This window comes from Ammodytes marinus (genome assembly GCF_949987685.1).
Source record: "Ammodytes marinus genome assembly, chromosome: 17".
Classification (NCBI taxonomy): Eukaryota; Metazoa; Chordata; class Actinopteri; order Uranoscopiformes; family Ammodytidae; genus Ammodytes; species Ammodytes marinus.
Window position 1 is genome coordinate 25,176,399 of NC_137221.1, and position 21,251 is coordinate 25,197,649.

At 42.0% G+C, this 21,251-nt stretch overlaps 1 protein-coding gene across 1 annotated transcript in view; it reads left to right on the plus strand.

Annotated features, from left to right (window-relative positions):
• Nucleotides 1-16,385, plus strand: part of eepd1 (endonuclease/exonuclease/phosphatase family domain containing 1) — a 34,803-nt gene extending 18,418 nt beyond the window's left edge. The window contains exons 4-8 of the mRNA XM_080044825.1: nucleotides 8,498-8,608; nucleotides 12,137-12,271; nucleotides 12,922-13,063; nucleotides 13,972-14,166; nucleotides 15,942-16,385. Of these exons, the coding sequence (XP_079900951.1) occupies nucleotides 8,498-8,608; nucleotides 12,137-12,271; nucleotides 12,922-13,063; nucleotides 13,972-14,166; nucleotides 15,942-16,132 (774 nt within the window). The 3' untranslated portion in view covers nucleotides 16,133-16,385. The remainder of the gene's footprint in view (nucleotides 1-8,497; nucleotides 8,609-12,136; nucleotides 12,272-12,921; nucleotides 13,064-13,971; nucleotides 14,167-15,941) is intronic.
• The last annotated feature ends 4,866 nt before the right edge of the window (nucleotides 16,386-21,251 follow it).

Genomic DNA, 21,251 nt, shown 5'->3' on the forward strand with positions numbered 1-21,251 from the left:
AAATATTAGATTAGATTCTTAAATAAAAGTGAAAGTTCTGCACCGCAGACCAAACAAGCCTGTACATATTTATTTAAACATATTGAAAATGAATGTACAATATAAGTTGGTGTACCTTGCATAACTGCATGAACCTAGGGATGCACCGATCCACTATTTTTAGTTCCGATCCGATTCCGATATCTGGGTTTTGGATATCGGTCGATACCGATACTGCTGTCCGATACAATATCATAATTGTTATACATTTTTTTGTTGGTGATGATGTCATGTATTAGGCTAGGAAGGCTTAAGCAATTCTAATTTAAAAGAGCAAGAAATATACACAAATGCATATAGCAGCTTAACAACAGATTTCAATTAGATCAAGGAAATGGAAGCCTTAGAAAGACTAGTAATTAATAATCTGTTAGTCATTTTGCTTTGTTTTATTTCAGAGTGTCTTAAAAGGTTCCACCTAACAGCGTTCAACAAGTTCTTTAAGTTACATATCTCTTTTCTAAAGTCAGCACATATACATAACAATGTACATTTTAGAGGGAGTTGTCAGTGTTTCTTGACAACCACCTGAGACAGCTATGTCTGTGTAGTCTCTGTGGTTAGATAGAGGTTGGCAGACACAGTGAGCAGCCATGGTTTTGGTCTTGGTGTCTGCATAGGCCAGTTGGTACCAAACCTGGCAACCTCACTGTGACAACACAGCTCTACAAAGTCACCGTGCCCAGCCTGTTCTTCACCTATAAATTGTCCCTCCCTTTCATTTGTACATTTATTCTAACAGTATAACACCCAAATCATTGGGTCAGCTCCATGCATATAAGTCAGCTCACAACCAATACAGTATGTTAAGTATGCTGTAAAGTCAGACCACCCCAGAGCGGAGAATGCAGTGCGACTGCATTAACACACGGACGTCAGAGTCTCCTTAAAATGTCAGAGTTCGTTTTGATGCAATGTGATGTGTGTCCCCCTGCTCAGCCTGCACACTGGTTAGCATGCAAGCAATGTCACCTTCTGTAGTAGCTTCCACATGGGCCCCTGCTAGAGGAAATCAGAGCTCTGTGGAAAAGGGAAGTAGGTCAGCAGCAGAAGGGTATTTTGGACAGAGAGAGAGAGAGGGGAGGGGGGTGTTGGTGGTGGAAGGATGAGTTACCTATGGACCAGTGCTAGCCCACATTGCTGTGTTTGTCAGTCCAGCCAGGCTCCCATGCTGATTTCTGCCAACTCTTCTGTCTTACTCATTAGCACGCTCTCTTTTCATCCCCTGTCCTCCTGCATAGTGAATGACAAGTGTTTTTTCCATTCATTCTGAGATCCTCCACTTGGTACACGTTGCATTGCCAATTTACTATGCCTTAGTTAGGCGGCAGTGGCGAAGTGGGTAAGGAGGTCGCCTCTGGAGTGCAGGGTCGGAGGTTCGATCCCCCGCCTACTTGCCACATGTCGAAGTGTCCCTGGGCAAGACATTGAACCCCAAATTGCTCCCGATAGTTAGCTTGCACCCTGCGTGGTAGCTGCTGCTATCGGTGTATGAATGTGTGTGATAGGGTGAATGTGTACGAAACAATGTAAAGCGCTTTGAGTCTGTGAAAAACCAGGGAAAAGCGCTACATAAGTGGAGTCCATTTACCACTTAGTTGTATATGCATAACAGTCATATGATGTGATGGCTGTACTGGTTTGCTTGTAGTGTATTTGTGATTTGAGATTGTGTATCTAAAAGGAGAAAAGAGCAAAAGACCGATGCACACTAGTATTCATGATATTGCTCATGTTTGTGCGGAGGATTTATTTTCATTGCCCAGTAGCAAAGTGTTCTCCGCCATAACTGGTGTGCCCAGTAACCTGACATTAAAGAGCTGCCAAACATAACAGAAAGTCTTGAGAATGGGTTTCACTGGAGACTTCATTTACATATGTTGACCTAATATGTCATGGAATTTAACACCATGCACAAACAACATTCTTGAGGAACTCTTACTATAATCTTATTGGCATTAAAATTAAAATAGTAAAACAATGTGTATGATTGATTGGGATATGATACATACATGTGATCAGAAAATATCTTTATTAGAATTGGGATTAATACTGATTTATCTTGACAGCATCTTTCAATTGTATATCCATCATGCATCACTGAACTGTGCAACACTCCACCAGTGAATTCCTGCTGCTTTTCATACAGCTAGTTGTATATGATAGATCCCAGGTCCAGTTGAAATGATGCAAAAACAGGATGTTTCAAATTAGTTTCCAAGCTGCTCATTATAGCCTGACTCTTTCGAACGCTTTGAGTGTGAGAAAAGCGCAATATAAATCCAATCCATTATCATTATTAACAGAAGAAGACATATGTTACTAATGAAAACAGGCCGCACACACAGCGGTATGCTTAGTTATAGTTATAGTACAGACTGAACTCTATCTATCTATAAAGCAAGAAACGTCTGTCTGTCTGTCTGTCTGTCTGTCTGTCTGTCTGTCTGTCTGTCTGTCTGTCTGTGTTTGGCAGGTTTGAAAGAGGAGGTGGAGCACGCTACAACTACAGTTATAACCTACTTTGACAAAACATAAGCTGTATAAAAAATAAATAAAAATGCACATCAATAACCGTCAGTGCACATATACACTCTACCGGATCCCTTTGTTAAATGTCCGTTGAGTTTTAAGACATTTTCCAGACAGCCACCAGAGCTGTAACTTTGCTGGACATGTGTTGTGGTGAGTCACACGGTTACAGACGATTGTCTGTTTTGTCGCTAGGGAACCTTCTCTGTCTGTGGTCAGTGCTTCCAGGGCATCATTAGTCATACTGTAAACGGGTTACTATCAGACCGCCTCTGTGCAAATGCTACAGCTAACAATAGCAACAGCAATACCAGGACAAATGGCAGCGCTTACCACCTTTTTATAAATACTTTTTGAAACACACACACACACACATACACACACACACACACACACACACACACACACACACACACACACACACACACACACACACACACACACACACACACACACACACACACACACACACACACACACACACACACACACACACACACACACACACACACACACACACACACACTAACTATCCTGGTCCGTGTTGTGTTGTGTGAAAGTTGTTGGCAGACACAGGGATCTGGCACTCCTCGTCAGGTTCAGTGAGTTCACTGTTGTTTGCTCCTGAATGGATCCATTAGTCCCATCCTGCTTTAGAGAGGCAGAGGAAGAGCACAGCCAAGCTTCAAACACACAGCTGGATGTTTTAAAAAGCCTTCACTGAATCAAGCTTGTGACATTCACATCACTTTTCAAGAAAGGCCCTCATAACACTATGCAAGATAGCAGGATGCAACAAACAGAGACATACTGTGCTGTTATAACCTGAAGGCCTTCAATGCTTTTTTGCCCAAGCTCTGTCCATAACAGCCTCGTAAATTTAATAGAATTGCCTTCTGTGATTTTGCTATTCTTAGTGTGTGAACAGTAGTGGGGTTATTCATATTTTCAGGGTGAGGAAAGATCATGGGAAAAAAGTATTAAAAAGATAATTTAAAGCTGCACCAATAACATAATCTATACGTCCAATGGCTTACATGAGTACTCTTTGAAAAGTGAGGCTTTGATGATACCCAAACTCTGCAGCCCCTCCCCTGCTTTAGCTTCTCCCAGTGTCCCTGGCTTCATCCAGCCTCATTTCCAGTCCCAGCAGGCAGCCCTGTTTCCTCTTAAATTCTGCCTGATGTAGCTCCAGCCTAAAAGACATACTTCACCGGTGGGAATATGAAGGTGTATTGAACTCTGATATCCTATGTAGTATAAATGTGCAAAAAAAATTGAAATCGGTTCATCCTAGCCTGAGAAAAGGCAGAGAGTGTTTTATGGTCTCACTGTCTAACCCTACATTTTACTAGTGTGACATCACACTAGTAAAATGTAGGGTTAGGATTAACAGGACAGCTGGGCCAAGGGAAGACTGAGGAAAGAAAAACCTCATTCATTATATTGTAATAGCGATTTTATAATGATAGAACGCCGGTTCTGGATGGGTGAAGTATTCCTTTAGCAAGTACAATAAACCTGTAGTGGGGCGATGAGAAGAAAAGAACCAGGGGATTGGTTCTGACGCGTTGGCACAGACCCAAAACAGAGCTTAAAGGACGGGGGAATACTGGACTTCAATTCTTCAGATGGACTGAGAAACAGCCCCAGATGAATGCTAATGTTGCTCTCTGTCTGCCGGAGGGGTAACTTAACTCCTCTGCTGACACATTTGCGTTGTAGTTTGTCACACTGAGACAGTTCTAAACAGCACAACCTTTAAAGGTTCACTTATTATACACAATGCACTGTTTTCATGTTTTCTTAACCTTACAATGAGCGTTTCAGACAAAGGCTGAAAAGAGGAGATTCAGCAATGGCACTGTGAGAAATATAAAGGCTTTTTCTGGACACTACACCATGAAAACTGTCCCAAAGCCACATTATGATTTTTAAACCAGAAATTGAACATAATAGTGATCTTTTAAATAACTTGTCCTGTCATTTGATACGTTGTGTACTAGATGTTAAATAATACCATAGAGCAGGGGTCACCAACCTTTTTGAACCTGAGGGCTACTTCATGGGTACTGAGTCATTCGAAAGGCACCCAGTTTGATACACTCTTCTGAAATAACAAATGTGCTCAGTTTGCCTTTAGTTATATATTATTATTAATGATTAATGATATTCATCTATGTGAAGACACTGATCATGTTAATGATTTCTCACAATAATTATCAACAATGACTTAAAAAAGGTGGGAAAGAGATTATTATACTATCTTTAGAACAGGCCTGCGGGCACCTCATATGATCCTTGCGGGCTACCTGGTTCCCGCGGGCACTGTGTTGGTGACCCCTGCCATAGAGACACTCCAGAGATTGACTGCTATGCTTTAATAGCTTTATAGAGACGGGTTAAGAGAAAGTAATGGCGAGGAGGTTGGGCGACTGTGGCTCAGTTGGTAGAGCGGGTCGGCTGATGATCAAAGGGTTGGAGGTTCGATCCCCGCCCTGCCACCTGTGTCATGGTTGTTGTGTCCTTGGGCAAGACACTTCACCCACCTTGCCCCGTGTGAATGTCGATAGTTAGCCTGCTATCGGTGTATGAATGTGTGTGTGAATGGTAACGTGGGAAAGGAAAACAGGTCTCCCTTGGAAAAGAGTCTTCGGTCTCAATGGGATTTACCTGTATAAATAAAGGTTAAAAAAAAAAAAAAAAAAAAAAAGGCTGTTTGCCTCCTCTTGTCTGTAATGTTGTCTTACAATCAATCTAGTGATAGGATAATGAAATACCTGTCTGTGAGAAAGCAGCCTGTGTTGTTTTCCTGTACCTGGTCTAGTCCAGGTGTCTCAGTGTCACACACTGTGCCCTCCAATCCCCCCCTGGGTCTGGGCTCCAGGCCAAGCCCCTTAATGCATGCTGTGCCCGCACTCTGGTCCTCTGAATTATGAGGGCGTTTTGGCAAAGTTATACCTGTGAGCAATTCATCCTTGTTCACTTTACAGGCTCAATGGCCCCTAGGGATTACACCTGAAAGTAAATCCTGCTGGGGGGTATTAACCTCCTGGCAGTCTGAAAATTGCCTTATTATTAATATGATTACTTTACCTAGCAATGTGCTGCTGAATGCACGATGATTGAATGTCTCCTTGGAGCAAGGCAGAGCTGTGGATGCACTGTGAGAGGATCTGCTATAGACTTTTTCTTTTTAACAGCTCTTCAGTGTTATCTTGCTTTGTGCCGCTCTAGTTCATCTGCTATGGGTTTGTGTGTGAGGCGCTACAGTAGTTTCCAGAGATCTCTCTACCGGTGTGGCCAAATCGTGCCGTTTGCATGGCACAAATAATACAATTTAACACCATGATTGAAGTCATTTGAGAGTACAAATGAGTCATTTGTGCACACTAATTAATATGAATGAGTATGCACTGTTGTCAGGAAGAATATACAGTAACTACTATGTTTAGGCTGCTCTCTGTACGCTATGCTTGATGGGGAAATTGGAGATGACAGGGTTATTTTAGTCTCGGGGCACCCTAACAGGTTAATTGGTCCGTGCACGACATCCTGTATCAAGAGAAGACGTCTGTGTGTGTGTGTGTGTGTGTGTGTGTGTGTGTGTGTGTGTGTGTGTGTGTGTGTGTGTGTGTGTGTTGTGTGTTGTGTGTTGTGTGTTGTGTGTTGTGTGTTGTGTGTGTGTGTGTGTGTGTGTGTGTGTGTGTGTGTGTGTGTGTGTGTGTGTGTGTGTGTGTGTGTGTGTGTGCGCACACTAGGCGGGGTTCCTCTGACTCCCGGTTTCCCACAGGGAGCCTCTCAGGTTAAATTTAGAGTTAGGACATGTTTATACGGTAACGATTTCAACAGAAATGCAAAAGTCTTTTTAGGTTTGGGGCCTATCACTTATATGATAACAGCGTTTGAAGTCTTTTCAAAACGCAACTCCAGCGTCACCATGTGAATAGCAATGTTGTTCTCTGTGATAACGATGACATCACAGCTCCACTCCACACATGCGTAGGTCTGGTACATTTGCTGTCAAATAGCCACACGTGAGTTAGAAGTTAGAAGACAACATACACGGTGTCTCCGCTGCACCATCACTGTGATCAGCGGAGAGTCTCGTGCAGGGCTCAAATATAACACTCACCAAATGTGGGTACATTTAGTCGACTAGTAGTAAGTTATTGAGACCACCCGCCACTTTGGCTAGTGAAAGATGTGTGCTCTGCCGGCTTTTCTAGCGGCGACCAATAAACTCGTGTCACCACCACAGTAATGCCCGGGACACGGCTTTCTACATAAAAAAAAAACACTATCTATTGCGTGTGCAGTTAAGTTACTGTTAAAACAAACAGAGCATTTACTAAGACGAAGACAGTAAAAAGCATTTCACTGGACAAACATGAGTTGACTTTTAATTTGAAGCAGAAAGTGGCAGGAAGGTTGCTGCCGACACAGCCCCTTCACAGCCCAGCAGCGCTCCAGTCACTATCAGCATGTCTTCTGTTTTCATGAGTTCTATGCGGTGAAAAAAGAGGACAGAAAGCTTGTCATTTGCAATACTTGTAACCCTAAGCTAACACCAAAAGCTTCATGAATGTTAGTGGCATTCATTTTGGTTGAGGTGAACAGATTGCTTACCAAATTAAACCAGTAGAGCTATCTTCTTGACTACAAGTGCCACAGTCAGCTACTAGAGAGACCAGAGTGGTGTCAACAGGGCCTTTGGCAGGTCATTCAGAGCAGCAACCCGAGCCTTCAGTTCACCAATGGCTTCCTCTTTTTTCATCCATTCTCCTGTACTACTTCTTTTATTTCCCAAAGCAAGTTCCCTTTACCTGTTCTCTCCACAACATTAGGCCACTGCTGCTCTAATCCTCTCTCTGCTGTGTCGACACAAGACGCTTCCTCTTTCTGTGTGTGTGTGTGTGTGTGTGTGTGTGTGTGTGTGTGTGTGTGTGTGTGTGTGCGTGTGCGTGTGCGTGTGCGTGTGCGTGTGCGTGTGCGTGTGCGTGTGCGTGTGCGTGTGCGTGTGCGTGTGCGCGTGCGCGTGCGCGTGTGCGTGTGCGTGTGAGAGTTGAGGTGAGGCTACTAAGGTTCATTGGCCTCTGTATTGTCCCACAGTATAACTGCTAAGCGAAACATGTTGTTGCAGATGTCCGGAAAATCTGCCACTCAAGTAGTGTTAAAGTGCAGCACTGGTCTGCACTTTGTCATGAACTACAGGCAGATTACAAGCCCATCAAGAAGCACAGATAAAGAGTCCTGTTAGCATTTAATCATTCATGTGATTATCTAATGCGTGTGTCCCTGTATGTAAGCCCATGTTTTTGTTTTTATTTGTCATATCATTCTCATATCATTCTCATAACCATCTCACTCTGTCCTTGGCACTGATGGGGCACTTATGGGGTGCTATAAAGCCCATTTCTGAATTTCAGCAATATCGTTGCAAATAATTGTCAGACAGAGTTGCTCTGACCGCAGTAGTAACCTCTGTAGTGTGGAAGCAATAGTCCTTTAATAACCATTTTGCTTCAATCATTGGCATGTTATTGGAGAGACGTTGATCACATTAGTATCATCCATTACAACTCTCCTGCTTGTGTCCTAATATTTTCATATTACAGAAAATAATCCGCACACGGCCTAAATATTCTCATTAAATACCAACATTTCCACTTTATAAATGGTTATGACCAAACCAAGTAATGTCATCTATTGCTTTCTTTTTAATGGCAAAGCTAACTAGAAAAGTCTAATGGCTTTTATATAGATAAATCCAATATACATTACAATATGCCAATGTTAATGTGGTATACACATAACATTGTTTAAGTCTACGTTCGAAGATGCCTCCAGGCTAGCTTCTGGTGTGTTAGCATTAGCCCCTGTGTATCTTTGCATAGTAAAAAGTTCCTCTCTCTGTTTTTGTCAGTTCTGTGCAGAGTTAAACCAGGGGACGTTGGCCAGCGTGCGGAAGTGGAAGTGGCCACGGGGGCTGTGGAAAAGTGTGGTGTCTGAAAAACCCACTGGACACTCCATCAAGGTACGGCGGCCATCTTTAACAGCACCAATGTCTTTCCCTGTGTTCCGCATCGCATACTTTCTACTATTTAGTATAGTAGAACAAAGATTTAGTATGTCCTGATTCTTGTTGTCAGATTTAGGATGGTTAGAAAGACCCGGATGTCTACTACATCCGGCCAAGATTTTAAGTGTTGAAAACAGCATCCTATTTGGGTGATTCTGACCCATAATCCAGTGCGAACCTGAAGTGACGTCACATCAACAGAGCCTCCATATGAAAACAAACGGGGATGCGACGGATATAAAAGCAAGAGGCAAGATCAAGGCGCAATGTTATGATGAAATAAATAAGTAAAAGTATGTCCCAATAGTATGCATACTGCATCCTAACTAGATTATTTTTATCGTCGGATGTAGTAGGGGAGAACGGGGTAAGTAGGCACACTTTTTACTCTAGTGAGAATTGCTCATCACCAAAACATCTGTCAATAGCCATTCCTACATTAAATTTAAGCTTAAGGTGTTGGCTAGAAATGTGTGTCTCTCTTTTTTTCCAACTTATTGTAATGAAGAAGTAATTTACCATCAAAGACACTCTGACACATTGTGACAACCAACCCCATCAAGGGGTCGGTTGTCACACACTATGGGGTTGTTTGTCACAATGTTATCTTAATGGGAAAAATCTTAAAAAGAAGGCAAGGAGGCAGAACCAAATTTGAATGTTTAATTGCATTGTCAAGTTGACAAATAGGCCTACATAACGTTCTGTAGCCTTGGCAGCTGGTCTAGTTTGGGATGCACTGGGTTGTTTTGATTTTGTTGCCCTTTTTTCTTTTGCTTGCTAGCTGCCTTTTCCTGCTCTATTATTTCCTTCTCTGGGGTGTCAGTGAGGATACAGCTTGACAATTTCTTTCGTTATTGGGTTCCTTTTCTGGCTGCAGCCTTGAGATAACATGTGACAACCAACCCCCCAAAAAATTTGACGACCAACCCCAACTTGAATTTCTTGCTAGCATCAAGGCCAACAACCATCTGACAACTAATTAGCTTGCTAACCACAATCTAAACTATAGTTTACCCTTCAAACTTTCTGAGGGTAACAAGTGTTTTGTTATAAACCCATTGTGTAAAAGCCTAGAAGAAAAATACTGAGAAGCAAAATATTTTGAATTTGACATGAAAAACACAAAACATCCTCTCACCTGAAATGCAGCTGTCTTCCTCCAAGGAAGTCTATGTATGTGACCTCTGATCCCAATTCTGGACCTTTTTTATATCAACATTTCAGAGCTAGCGCGCTCTGGTGGCGAGATATAACGAATGTGACATCCAACCCATGTGACAAATTACCCCGTTCTCCCCTATGTAGAATAGACAAAAGAAAGAGTATGTGATTCGGAATGCAGGGTTTGTGTGCTCACAGCAGGTTTATTGCTTCAATCGAGGAAAAGGCAGTTGAGCATTTTTCAAAGGTGTTAAGCCTTTACTCTGGTAAAGCTTAAACTAGTGGATGTCTTCAGCCCCAGGAGGTTGTCTCTCATCCCCACACTCTCTGCAGACATGTCAGGGGAAATGCTGAGCCAGGGTCAGTGTCCTCGGCAACATAAGATGGATGATGGTGCATTCTGACAGCATGATGACATGGCATAATATCAGTAAAGTTTGGGCAGGGGACAAGATTAAAGAAATATATATTTCAGGACTGTGTGATTCAGCGTTTTCATACAGGGTCATCCCAATGTTACCAGATTTATATGGCAAGAAATGGGAGGTTTTACTAATGTCACATTTGTTTTTGTGGCTAAAATACAGTAATGAAGGTCAAGTCACTGTTGTTTACTTCACGATACATTCATGATTTTACCTGATTGATTGATCTCCATACCACTCAGTTAAACTTAAATCCACTTTATATCACTGTGCTTTTAAATAGTAGCCTTTTCAGTCCACCTCTGGCCCTGGGAACATTGATACAAGCAATCTACCCAGCTTTGATTCAGCTGTTCGATCATCCAGTGAATATACTAGCGCCCTTAAAATGTACAGCCAATATAACTGAAACTGAACAACTCTAAATAATTCCAACATGTGCATTATTCACATGATCCATTCATCCATCTCTACACGGTGACATTAACATGTATTCACTGCCTATCTTGTGTTTTTCTGTTTCCTCTTTGGATCAGTGTGTTAAGTGCGTTCACTGTGTAGAGAGTGTGGGGAAGTGAATTTCCCCCCATGGGATTAATAAAGTATGTCTTCTTCTTCTTCTTCTTCTTCTTCTTCTTCTTCTTCTTCTTCTTCTTCTTCTTCTTCTTCTTCTTCTTCTTCTTCTTCTTCTTCTTCTTCTTCTTCTTCTTCTTCTTCTTCTTCTTCTTCTTCTTCTTCTTCTATTGCTGCACAGAAGCGCTCACTACAGACTTCTTATCTCAGTGGATATTTCAAGTTTCCAAACTGTCTTTTTTAATTGGCAGAAGATGAAGCATTTTGATAAGTGTGACTCAGTCTAATTAACAGATTCTTGTAAGTGTAAAATAAAGCTCTGTCTCAGGCCTCCTGACACACTGTCCTGAAAACGACCCCAGGGCTCATACAGCAGTGCAGACAATTAATCAACCCACAAAAAATCTCCTTATATCCAGCGATTCATAAACCTGCTCCCTAACATTTGTGCTTGCAGCTTATGGCGCTATATAAAGGGTTACATTCTCTTGATACATTGTGATGTAGTGAACCATGTTTATTTTTTATTTATTGGTTTAGTTCAGGGAAATTGCACACTAATCAACATTCAACATGTGAGTGCGCCAGAGTTAGCCTAAGAGGCTAGTTTTCATCTGTTGTCCCCGGCCAGATATTCAAAAGGCAACCTAACATTACAGAAATAAAATGCATGTATAAACAAAGTAAGAATGAATTGACAGACAATGGCAAACAAACATTAAAATAAGCAGACAATAAAACACAGTGTACATTAAACATTGTAGGAAAGTGCACACAACAGTACACCGTGTTCCACATTATTATGCAAATTGGATTGAAGTGTCATAAACATTTAATGTTTTGTTTTTCAATTAAACTCATGTATGATATTGTGTCTCCGGGCGCTTTGGATCATTGAAATCAATGTCATACACCTATGACAATTAGTTTGCCAGGTGATCCCAATCAAAGGCAATCTACTTAAGAAGGACGTTCCACATTATTAAGCAGGCCACATGTTTCAAGCACTATGGGAAAGAAAAAGGATCTCTCTGCTGCCGAAAAACGTCAAATAGTGCAATACCTTGGACAAGGTATGAAAACAATAGATATTCCAAAGAAACTGAAGCGTGATCGTGATCAGGGTTCGTTTATACAGTGTTTCAAGTGGTTTAAGTCTTGTCTTATTGGCTTGTGCAAAGCTGGTAAAACAGTATGTGAAATGTGACATTATCATAGCATGCATATGAATGTATTGGTTGTGAGGCTGTTTTAAATTGGGCAGTAGAAATATTATATAAGACAATCTCTGACTCCATTTCCCATGATCCTCTCTGTCCAGGGAGTGAGCTACTCAGGCTTCCTGTGGGACTGTTCGTCAGGTATCGACCTGAAGAACGCCGCCGTCCTGGAGGCTCCTGTTGTCAATGGCAACGGCAAGCATTTGTCCCCTCCACTCTACCTGGCTCACTTTTGTGTAAGTGATGAAAACATACGTGAAATGTGACATTACTACTGATTGTTCCATGTACTGTAGAAGTCAGAAGAGGCACTGGATGATCAGACAGAGTGTTATGTCTTTAACCTTTGATAGGGATGACGGCCTGAACTGTGGAAATGAGACCAAGGTTATTAATAATCTGGATTTATCCTCCGGAATATTTTAAGATACCAAAAAACAACAAACCTACAATCATTTCAAAGGGAAGTTACGGTTAAAGCAACATTTATTTATTTTATTGGTTTAGTTCAGGGAAATTGCACACTAATCAACATTCAAAATGTGAGTGAGCCAGAGTTAGCCTAAGAGGCTAGTTTTCATCTGTTGTCCCCTGCCAGATATTCAAAAGGCAACCTAAAATTACAGAAATAAAATGCATGTATAAACAAAGATTTTAAAAAAACAACATAGTCGACTCAGAAAATACAGTAACACATAGTAAGAACGAATTGACAGACAATGGCAAACAAACAATAAAATAAGCAGACAATAAAACACAGCGTACATTAAACATTATAACATGTTAATACGATCCCAACAGGCCCCTCTGTGTATTTCCCTCTGTGGTTAGCTTGTGTTGCCGTGTGAGTTCTGACTGGATTGAAATGAGTGACTCTTTCCTTTAGGTGGGTTCATACGAGCTGACGGTGGGGAACATTCACATGCAGACCACGGCCGCATCGGGAGAGTCCAACGGAACCAAGATCCACAACACAGAGGAGCCCAAGAGTCAACGCCTCTCCTCAAGCATCCAGGAAACACTCAAGGGTCAGTGTCTCAGCTCAGGACAGTCCAAATCACCCTCTTCTATACACCTCACACAACCCATCAGACATTAAAGGAGCATTTCGCACAATTTGACCCATAAAAAGGAAGCAACAGATCCAAACTTTTAAGATCTCAGGCAGATCTCAATGTCCTCCATCTCTTCATGCAGGATAGTAGCAGCACTAGAAAAGCATTGCATTTAATATTCCTCAAAATAAAGCATTAAAAGTATTGAATTTCCTTACAAAGGTCTTAGATTTTTTGATTGTCCTTTCCCAGGATAAACTAAATACTAAACGTCATAAACATGTTTTCCAGGTAAGGCCATTACATGGAGAGGGGACATTATGTGACAAATAAGCACTTTTTTGAGTTTGTTGTTAGGGTGTATACTCACTTTACCAAGACATTACTATATGAATGTGGGTGTATAATGTTTGTAGAAGTACCTTAAGATGCGTACAGATTTTTTCCATTATATCCTTTCACCTTTTTCCCACATGGCTGTGTGACGTTGGCATTGAAAAGGTATTCAAAAGTCTCACATTTAACTTGGATATCCTGGGTTGTAGCCTACCCTGTCATGAAGGGGAATAATAAGAGAAAGTCATCCTATCCTGATCCATTTGACTCTGTGTGGGGGCGGCAGTGGCGCAGTGGGTAGGGAGATCGTCCTCTGGAGTGCAGGGTCGGAGGTTCGATCCCCCGCCTACCCGCCTACATGTCGAAGTGTCCCTGGGCAAGACACTGAACCCCACATTGCTCCTGATGGTTCAGAGGGTGCCTTGCATGGCAGCTACTGCCATCGGTGTATGAGTGTGTGTATGAAAGCACTTTGGGGGTGAGAAAATCTGCTAAAAATCGCAATATAAGTCAAGTCCATTTACCAATTGTGTCTTTCTGTGCAGGTGAGAAGGAGTTGGTGGTGCTGGGAGATTTTGGCTGCTCTCCCCAGAGCTCTGAGCTGGACATACTGAGGAAGGAGAAGCTGTGTGCCCTGGTGCCCTCCAGCCAGTTCACCAACATCAGCACACGCTCCCCACAGGGCACCCGCTGCCTGGACAACATCTGGCTCAGCCGCTCCCTCAAGAAGATCTATTCTGGTAGGCACACACAATGGCTGTTTATGGACAGTGGAAGATTCATAGATATATTACAAGTCATGCCAGGTGTTAAGTTAGAACCTGAGTCTCAAGGTTATTTAGTCTGGCTTACAGGAATCGCACTCGCAACGGATACTGTGGTCAAACTCCTCCCCTTCCTCTTCCTCGCTGTAGTCTACCGTTTGTGCTCCGCTCAGAACGGGAGACAACAGAGAGTGTGTGTGTTAGGTATAAATAGTGTTGGTCGGCATCTTTTCTAACAGGTCTATTGTCGGCATCATATTGCACTGTTTTGAAAGGACACGTTGCTGCTTCCTTGGCTTAGCGCCGCCCAAGACGATTGTGATTGGTTTAAAGATATGTAAACGGGAATGGTTTCACCCATTCAGACCCCCAGTCAATTGGCCCTGCTGTAGTCACGGATTCATCTCACCTCAGCTCGGCTTTAATGTTAAAGCAAGAAGCTGGTGAACAACAAGCTAATGTGCAGGATGAAGTACTCAGCCTGATTAAGTCAAAAAGTCAAAAATAAGTTGTCTCTGTCTTCACTGCTGGCGATCTGCTTACAGTTTGAAAGTAGCCAATCGCTTATTTTTAGTGGTCCGACTCACGTTAAAGATCTCCTATTATACTACTTTTCTGGTCTTAATTTCTCATTAATGACTCCTATAGAGAAACCTGACACGAATCACAGCACAAAAAACTATGTTGATTTTAGGGAAACTCTTCCTCTCATCTGGGCGCTTTCAGCATTCTCTGTCAACACTCGGCTTTGTGCTTCTCCGCCCCCTCGCCCCCCTCCTGCAAACCCCACTCCGTTGTGATCGGAAGACTTTCAGCGGCGCGTGGGCAGATTTGAGCAGGCAGGTGGGGGCATGGCGGGAGCGCGCCTGAGCATGTTGCAGCATTACCATACATGGAAAATCCGGATTAATCTACGTAGATAAAGTGAATCGCGACCGGCGTTCCTAGTGTTTAGCGCTCTGCACAGCCACCCCAGACGGTCAGCAGGGAATACGTCTAAATGCATGTAAGTCATTATTTGACACTTTAGTATGGTTAAACATGACTATAAATCATTATAACAACGTTTATAGGTCATATAAGTTGAAAAAGCATAATAAGTGCTCTGCTCACTCATTTTGGTGGCATAAGTTGAGTCTCGCGTTTTTCTGGACAAGTTCTATTCAAGAGTTGAGTCATTCAAGTCAAGTCACAAGCCTTTAAAAGCACGTTTCGGGGCGCCCTTAGCTCAGTTGGTAGGGCGTCCCCCCCATGGGCCTCGGCCAGCAGCGGACCCGGGTTCGATTCCAGCCCGCGGTCGTTCTCTGCATGTCACTCCCCTCTCTGCCCCATTTCAACTCTGTCTCTACACTATCAATAAAGCATAAAAATGACAAAATAATATATATTTTTTAAAAAGCACGTTTCAACAAGTCAACATATGACTTTATTACTGATATAGGACTGATAATAGTGTGCCATGAAGATATTCATGGCACACATATTTCTATTGATTTTACCAGGTCAACACTTCATTTCCTTTAGTTCTCTAGTGACTTATGTCTGACTCCCCCCGATTGTTCTGGTTATCATGGCAACCCTTTGAGCTGACATGTAGCAGTATCTGGAGTGTGTTGTGAACCACAGCTCAAGTTCATTGTAGTAGGATGTAAGCTTTAGATGCTTCTGTTGGATCAAAGTTGACCTCACTGTGTTAAATCTCTTGGTTAGTCTGCTGACTTTCCCCCTCTCCCTTCCATCTCCCCCTACAGGCCAGTGCACGGTGGTGCGCGAGGCCCTGACTAATCCCTGGATCCCTGACAACTGGTCGTGGGGCGGCGTGGCGTCAGACCACTGCCCCGTGGTGGCTGAGTTCTACGCAGACGTTTCCCCCAAAGAGCTGAGCAGGTCTGGCATGGCAGTGGTGGACAGAGGAGACATTATGCCCAAACATGAGCGGTGACCACACCCACATGTCAGAGTTAAAGACAGCAGGGGATGACACATGGGGCTATAGCTCCTGCTTTTTGACTCGGTTATAGCAAAGAGTTTCCTGATGAATGTGAAGAAGTGCCAAGGTTGCTTTTTTGGGTTTCAATTGATCAATGTAAGATGGTAAGTGATAGAGCCATACAAAATGTTCAGACAATATATATATAGATATATATATAGATATAGATATATATATACTGTATAATGTTCTTGAAAAAGAAATGTGCCAAACATTTTATATATGTATATAAAAATAAAGAGAAATTAATAGATAGTTCCAGCCGTGCCTGAGCTCTTATTAATGTGAATGAGGTGCAGTGTCTGAATGGCCGTGCTCTTCAGAGGCTGTGCTGTCAGTCTGGGAGCAGGATAACGTCCCGGCTGTGAAGCTCTTGTATTACGTAAGCCTGGGTCTCTGTGTGCACGTGTCATCTGCCAGCTCCCTCTGTGATGGGAATGAGGTGCCAGGGGGCACAGTGCCATACTACTGCGGCTGCTTCACAGGCAAGGCTTTTAAAGGGCCCACCACAGAATGTAACACACTCAGTCATTGTTTCATATACGCATCAGTGGTCATGGATATGATTTAGATATACACTACAATGCAAATAACCTGTGGAAAAGATCTTAGTACAAGCAGGACAGTAGGCTAAATAAACTTATATTTGCCGGCCATTTTGAATGTGTGGAGAATAGAATAATCTATCCATACTGGGCTAGAAGAAGGAGTAGAGTGTGTCAAATGAAAAGTGTGCAGGTGACGTCACATTTGGTTGAAATACCCCTTATAGTTGAACACACATAACTGTACACACATATTATGTACAGCGTGTGAGAAAATGCGTGTTCGTCATGTTTTTAAGAACTAAATGTTTCCTAGTTCAGGCAATTACAACATATCAACAAATCCTTTAGAAAGTTTAGTTGATGTAAGTGCTTTAGATTAAGTGATTCTTGGTTTTGATTATCGAAAAAAACTAGATAATGGCCGTTAAAGGGGCGACTGTGGCTCAGGTGGCAGAGCGGGTCGGCTGATGATCAAAGGGTTGGAGGTTCGATCCCCGCCCTGCCACCTGTGTCATGGTTGTTGTGTCCTTGGGCAAGACACTTCACCCACCTTGCCTCGTGTGAATGTCGATAGTTAGCCTGCTATCGGTGTATGAATGTGTGTGTGAATGGTAACGTGGGAAAGGAAAACAGGTCTCCCTTGTAAAAGAGTCTTCGGTCTCAATGGGATTTACCTGTATAAATAAAGGTTAAAAAAAAGAAAAGATGGTTGTATAGGAGAAATATACAGACGCAAACAGACATATCCATCTTTTTAGTTGCTGAATACCATGTTCACCAATGTTTCTCTCTAATGTGTCTGTGTGCTGCTGAGAAGTTGGTGGTGGACAACCACAGACTGTCAGGGCCTGTCCCTGTCTTGAAAACCTTACCTGCCCTTGATCTATTACATCACATTGAAGCTCATGCTGCCCCCGAGTTTAGTATGGTGGCACAGGCATCTTTTATGTATAATAGACATTTGTTTCAAATATAAATGGAACACAGCCAATTATTAACTAATTGTGTGTGTGTGTGTGTGTGTGTGTGTGTGTGTGTGTGTGTGTGTGTGTGTGTGTGTGTGTGTGTGTGTGTGTGTGTGTGTGTGTGTGTGTGTGTGTGTGTGTGTGTGTGTGTGTGTGTGTGTGTGTGTGTGTGTGTGTGTGTGTCTTGGTATGAGTGTCTCCTACTGCTGGTAAGCTCTGGTTGGCACATCGGGGCATTTCAGAGATATCTTCTTACCAGAGACGACCTTCACCTTAGTGTGTGCTATAGCATAATGTTTTTCAAATTTTAAACAATTAGATGCAGGCAGCTCACTGACTCACAGCAACTGATCAACAGACCCAGAGCAATCCCTGTCTGCCCTGTCTGTCTTCTTGAAAAAAAAAATGCTTTATGTGCTAATGCTACACTGTCCTCTAGTGGGGAGGTGGCTCCACTTTACAACATCCCCCTTCAGCTGCGTATTCGCCTGATGAAAACATATTATATTATATATATATATATAGAATAAATTGTAAAATCATTTTTTTCAGCTCAGATCATTTCTATGAGGTGTCCAGAACAACACACTAAAAGTCCTAAGAAATGCTAGTTGAGGAAATATGTTTAATTCTCATCAATCCGACCGAGATGTGTGCCAATAAGGCGAGACAACAATACAACCCAATGGGGCTATTTTTTTTCCTTTATTTTACTTTATAATAGAAATTATCTGAGCCTGGCCTACTACCTGTACTACATTTTAAGCTTCATTGTGTTGCATGCATGTATCCCATACAGACCTATTGTTGAAGGCCTAGTGTCAACCTCCTGGGATATGAACTTTGGTCTTAAGTCTTCTGCTATGTTCTATACTTGAAGATAAAGTTAAGTAACCATCTCTTTATTTTTTGTGTTGTCTAACATTAGGCCTACATAATTGGGTTTGGGATCTTTTTATTATTTTGTATTATTATTATTATAATATATATTTTTTTTTAATCCACTACCATGTTAAATCTAAATGTGTGTTGGTCACACTACAGCATGAGTTTTTTCTTGATGATTCTAACTTCTAAAGGTCATTAACAGACATACCATTGCCAGTATAAGGGGGAGGGCTGTCTTTGTCTTTGTCTGTGTTACTGTACACTGATATACACTGATACCTTTAGTGTCCAGCCCCTCACTGCTTGTAGCATGTCAGCTAGTAACCACTCAATGGTTTCCAGTTACCAAGTTGAAACCAGAGTCTGATGAGTGAGCAGTGTAAGACCTGTAGACAGGGTTTGGAGTCAGGCCAGCAGTGTTTGTTGTGACTGATTTAGTTACTGTGTCCCGTTCACATTGTTGGACAACACATTCAGCTCAGGAAACTCTCCTCATTGATCTCTGACCCCATGTACATCAGGTACCTAGCCTATGTTCTGTTAGGATACGCCTATATGCTTTGATTCCCACTGGTGTTGGCTAGCATTTGGCTAATCCATTCTTTCCATGTTAACCTTCAGAAATCTGGATACGGCCTTAACATGGAATAGATAGGCTACATAGGGTAACCTACATTTTACCTAAATGTTGGGATGAAAGGTGCTGTCAGTGTTCTGGAGAATGCTTATTATTTTATTTTTTTTATATTTTTTGGGCATTTTTATGCTTTATTGATAGTGTAGAGACAGAGAGGGGAGTGACATGCAGAGAACGACCGCGGGCTGGATTCGAACCCGGGTCCGCTGCTGGCTGAGGCCCATGGGGTGGACGCCCTACCAACTGAGCTAAGGGCGCCCCCTTGGAGAATGCTTTTTGTCAAAATCAGTGAATATATCCTCCCAATTTGCTACCGTTCCGTACTGTGTTTACACTGAACGAAATCCAGTGCTAATAAACAACCTAGGCTCTGTAAAAGGGATTGTTGCAAGCTATCATGGAGCCCCTATCTGTCTTTACATAATGGTTAACAGAGCCTTGTATTAACACTGGATTCTATTTCAGCACACACACAAGACAGAGGATAGCGGGACGTGTGAAGATATTCACTGATGTTGAAAAAATGTATTTTGTCAACAAACCCTTCGGCCACAGTGAAACCTTTTGAACTGGATCTGAAGAAATTGAGAGATACTGTGCACCAAACTCATTTTCAGGGATTCAACTTTATTTGAGGATTCTATCAATGCACATTACCAAACTGACATCCAAACAGATAACATGGGTCTTTGTGGAAGTGTAGTATTAGGTCATACTGGGTATAAATAACGTAAAAACACATCAAGTAAAAACCAAGAGGCGTTTGGTTTGGTGTACAAACCTAAATAAATCAGACTGTATATAAATGTCACCAACACAGTAACTGCCCAATCAGTGCAGTGGAAAAGGTAGATCCTAAGGTGACAAAGTGCAAGTGGTCAAAGTCAGTGCACTTGGACCACTAGGGCTCCATAGAGCATACTGAGGAACACACCTTCAAAATGTCACACACAGTATTACAAGTGATTTTCAAACGTCAGGGACATACAGCAGACTTAGAACAGTGCTGACAGGCTCAGCTTGAATTAGCAGTGATCTCTCTAGACAGAGCTGCTGTCAACAAGCCTTTCTCTGGAGCTACAATGCTGCTTTAATGCCCGACATCTGTTCTACAAAAATACAAACCCTAAAGTGGTAATCTAGAGGAAACAAAGTGCAATAATGTGTTCATCTCCATAGGGAGACGGATATAAAAACACTAGGTAAGTACACTTAGATCACAGGTGAACGAGAGTTACACAAATAATGATCATATTAGAGATAGACCAATAAATATGATAGCCTATGCTAAAACAAATGGATATTCCACAAGTCTAAATGTAACCATATTCATGCAGGAGAGTCCACGAAAAAGTGTCTGTGGGGAAGTGTTACGATCAGAGCTCAATAGATTTAGTTTATCACACATATCTCAGTATCAGGGCTGTCACTGCTTCAAAAAATCTAAATGTCCTTCACTCAAATTGGCAGGTCATTTGTACAAGCTCATTTGAACGCAACCCACTTTGCCCAATGCTAACATACGTTGTGGAAATAACGTTGTCCCCCCCGATCTGTCGCCTCACTGACTGTCATGCTCACTTTGAAAAGTCAGTGCATACTTACATGTATAGCACGTTGCGTAGATTCAATTAAAATAAATTAAGATTAAATTAGAAAAGCTTCTATGACATTGTTTGTCCACCACAAAGAAATGACAAGTGTATTTTTGAACTGTAAAATCTCCCACTCAGTGCATATACGTATCTTAGTCACAGTTCTTTAATAACCTAATTTTAACGCATCCTGCTCAACTACATTTGCTTATATTAAAGAAACAAATATTGGCGGACATAAGCCTTAAAAATTCAGTATCATTCAGGTTTAATTGAGATGATCGTGGGTATGAAAACAAGCTATTGAAAACTACAGTAGCTACTGGGAAGATATTAATAAAACTCCTCCCTGTCGCACCACAAACTGAACTGAGAACAGTCAAGTCGGAAAAAAGGTTGGCACCAAGTGCTTGGTAAATGTTATAGAAAAGTAAGATA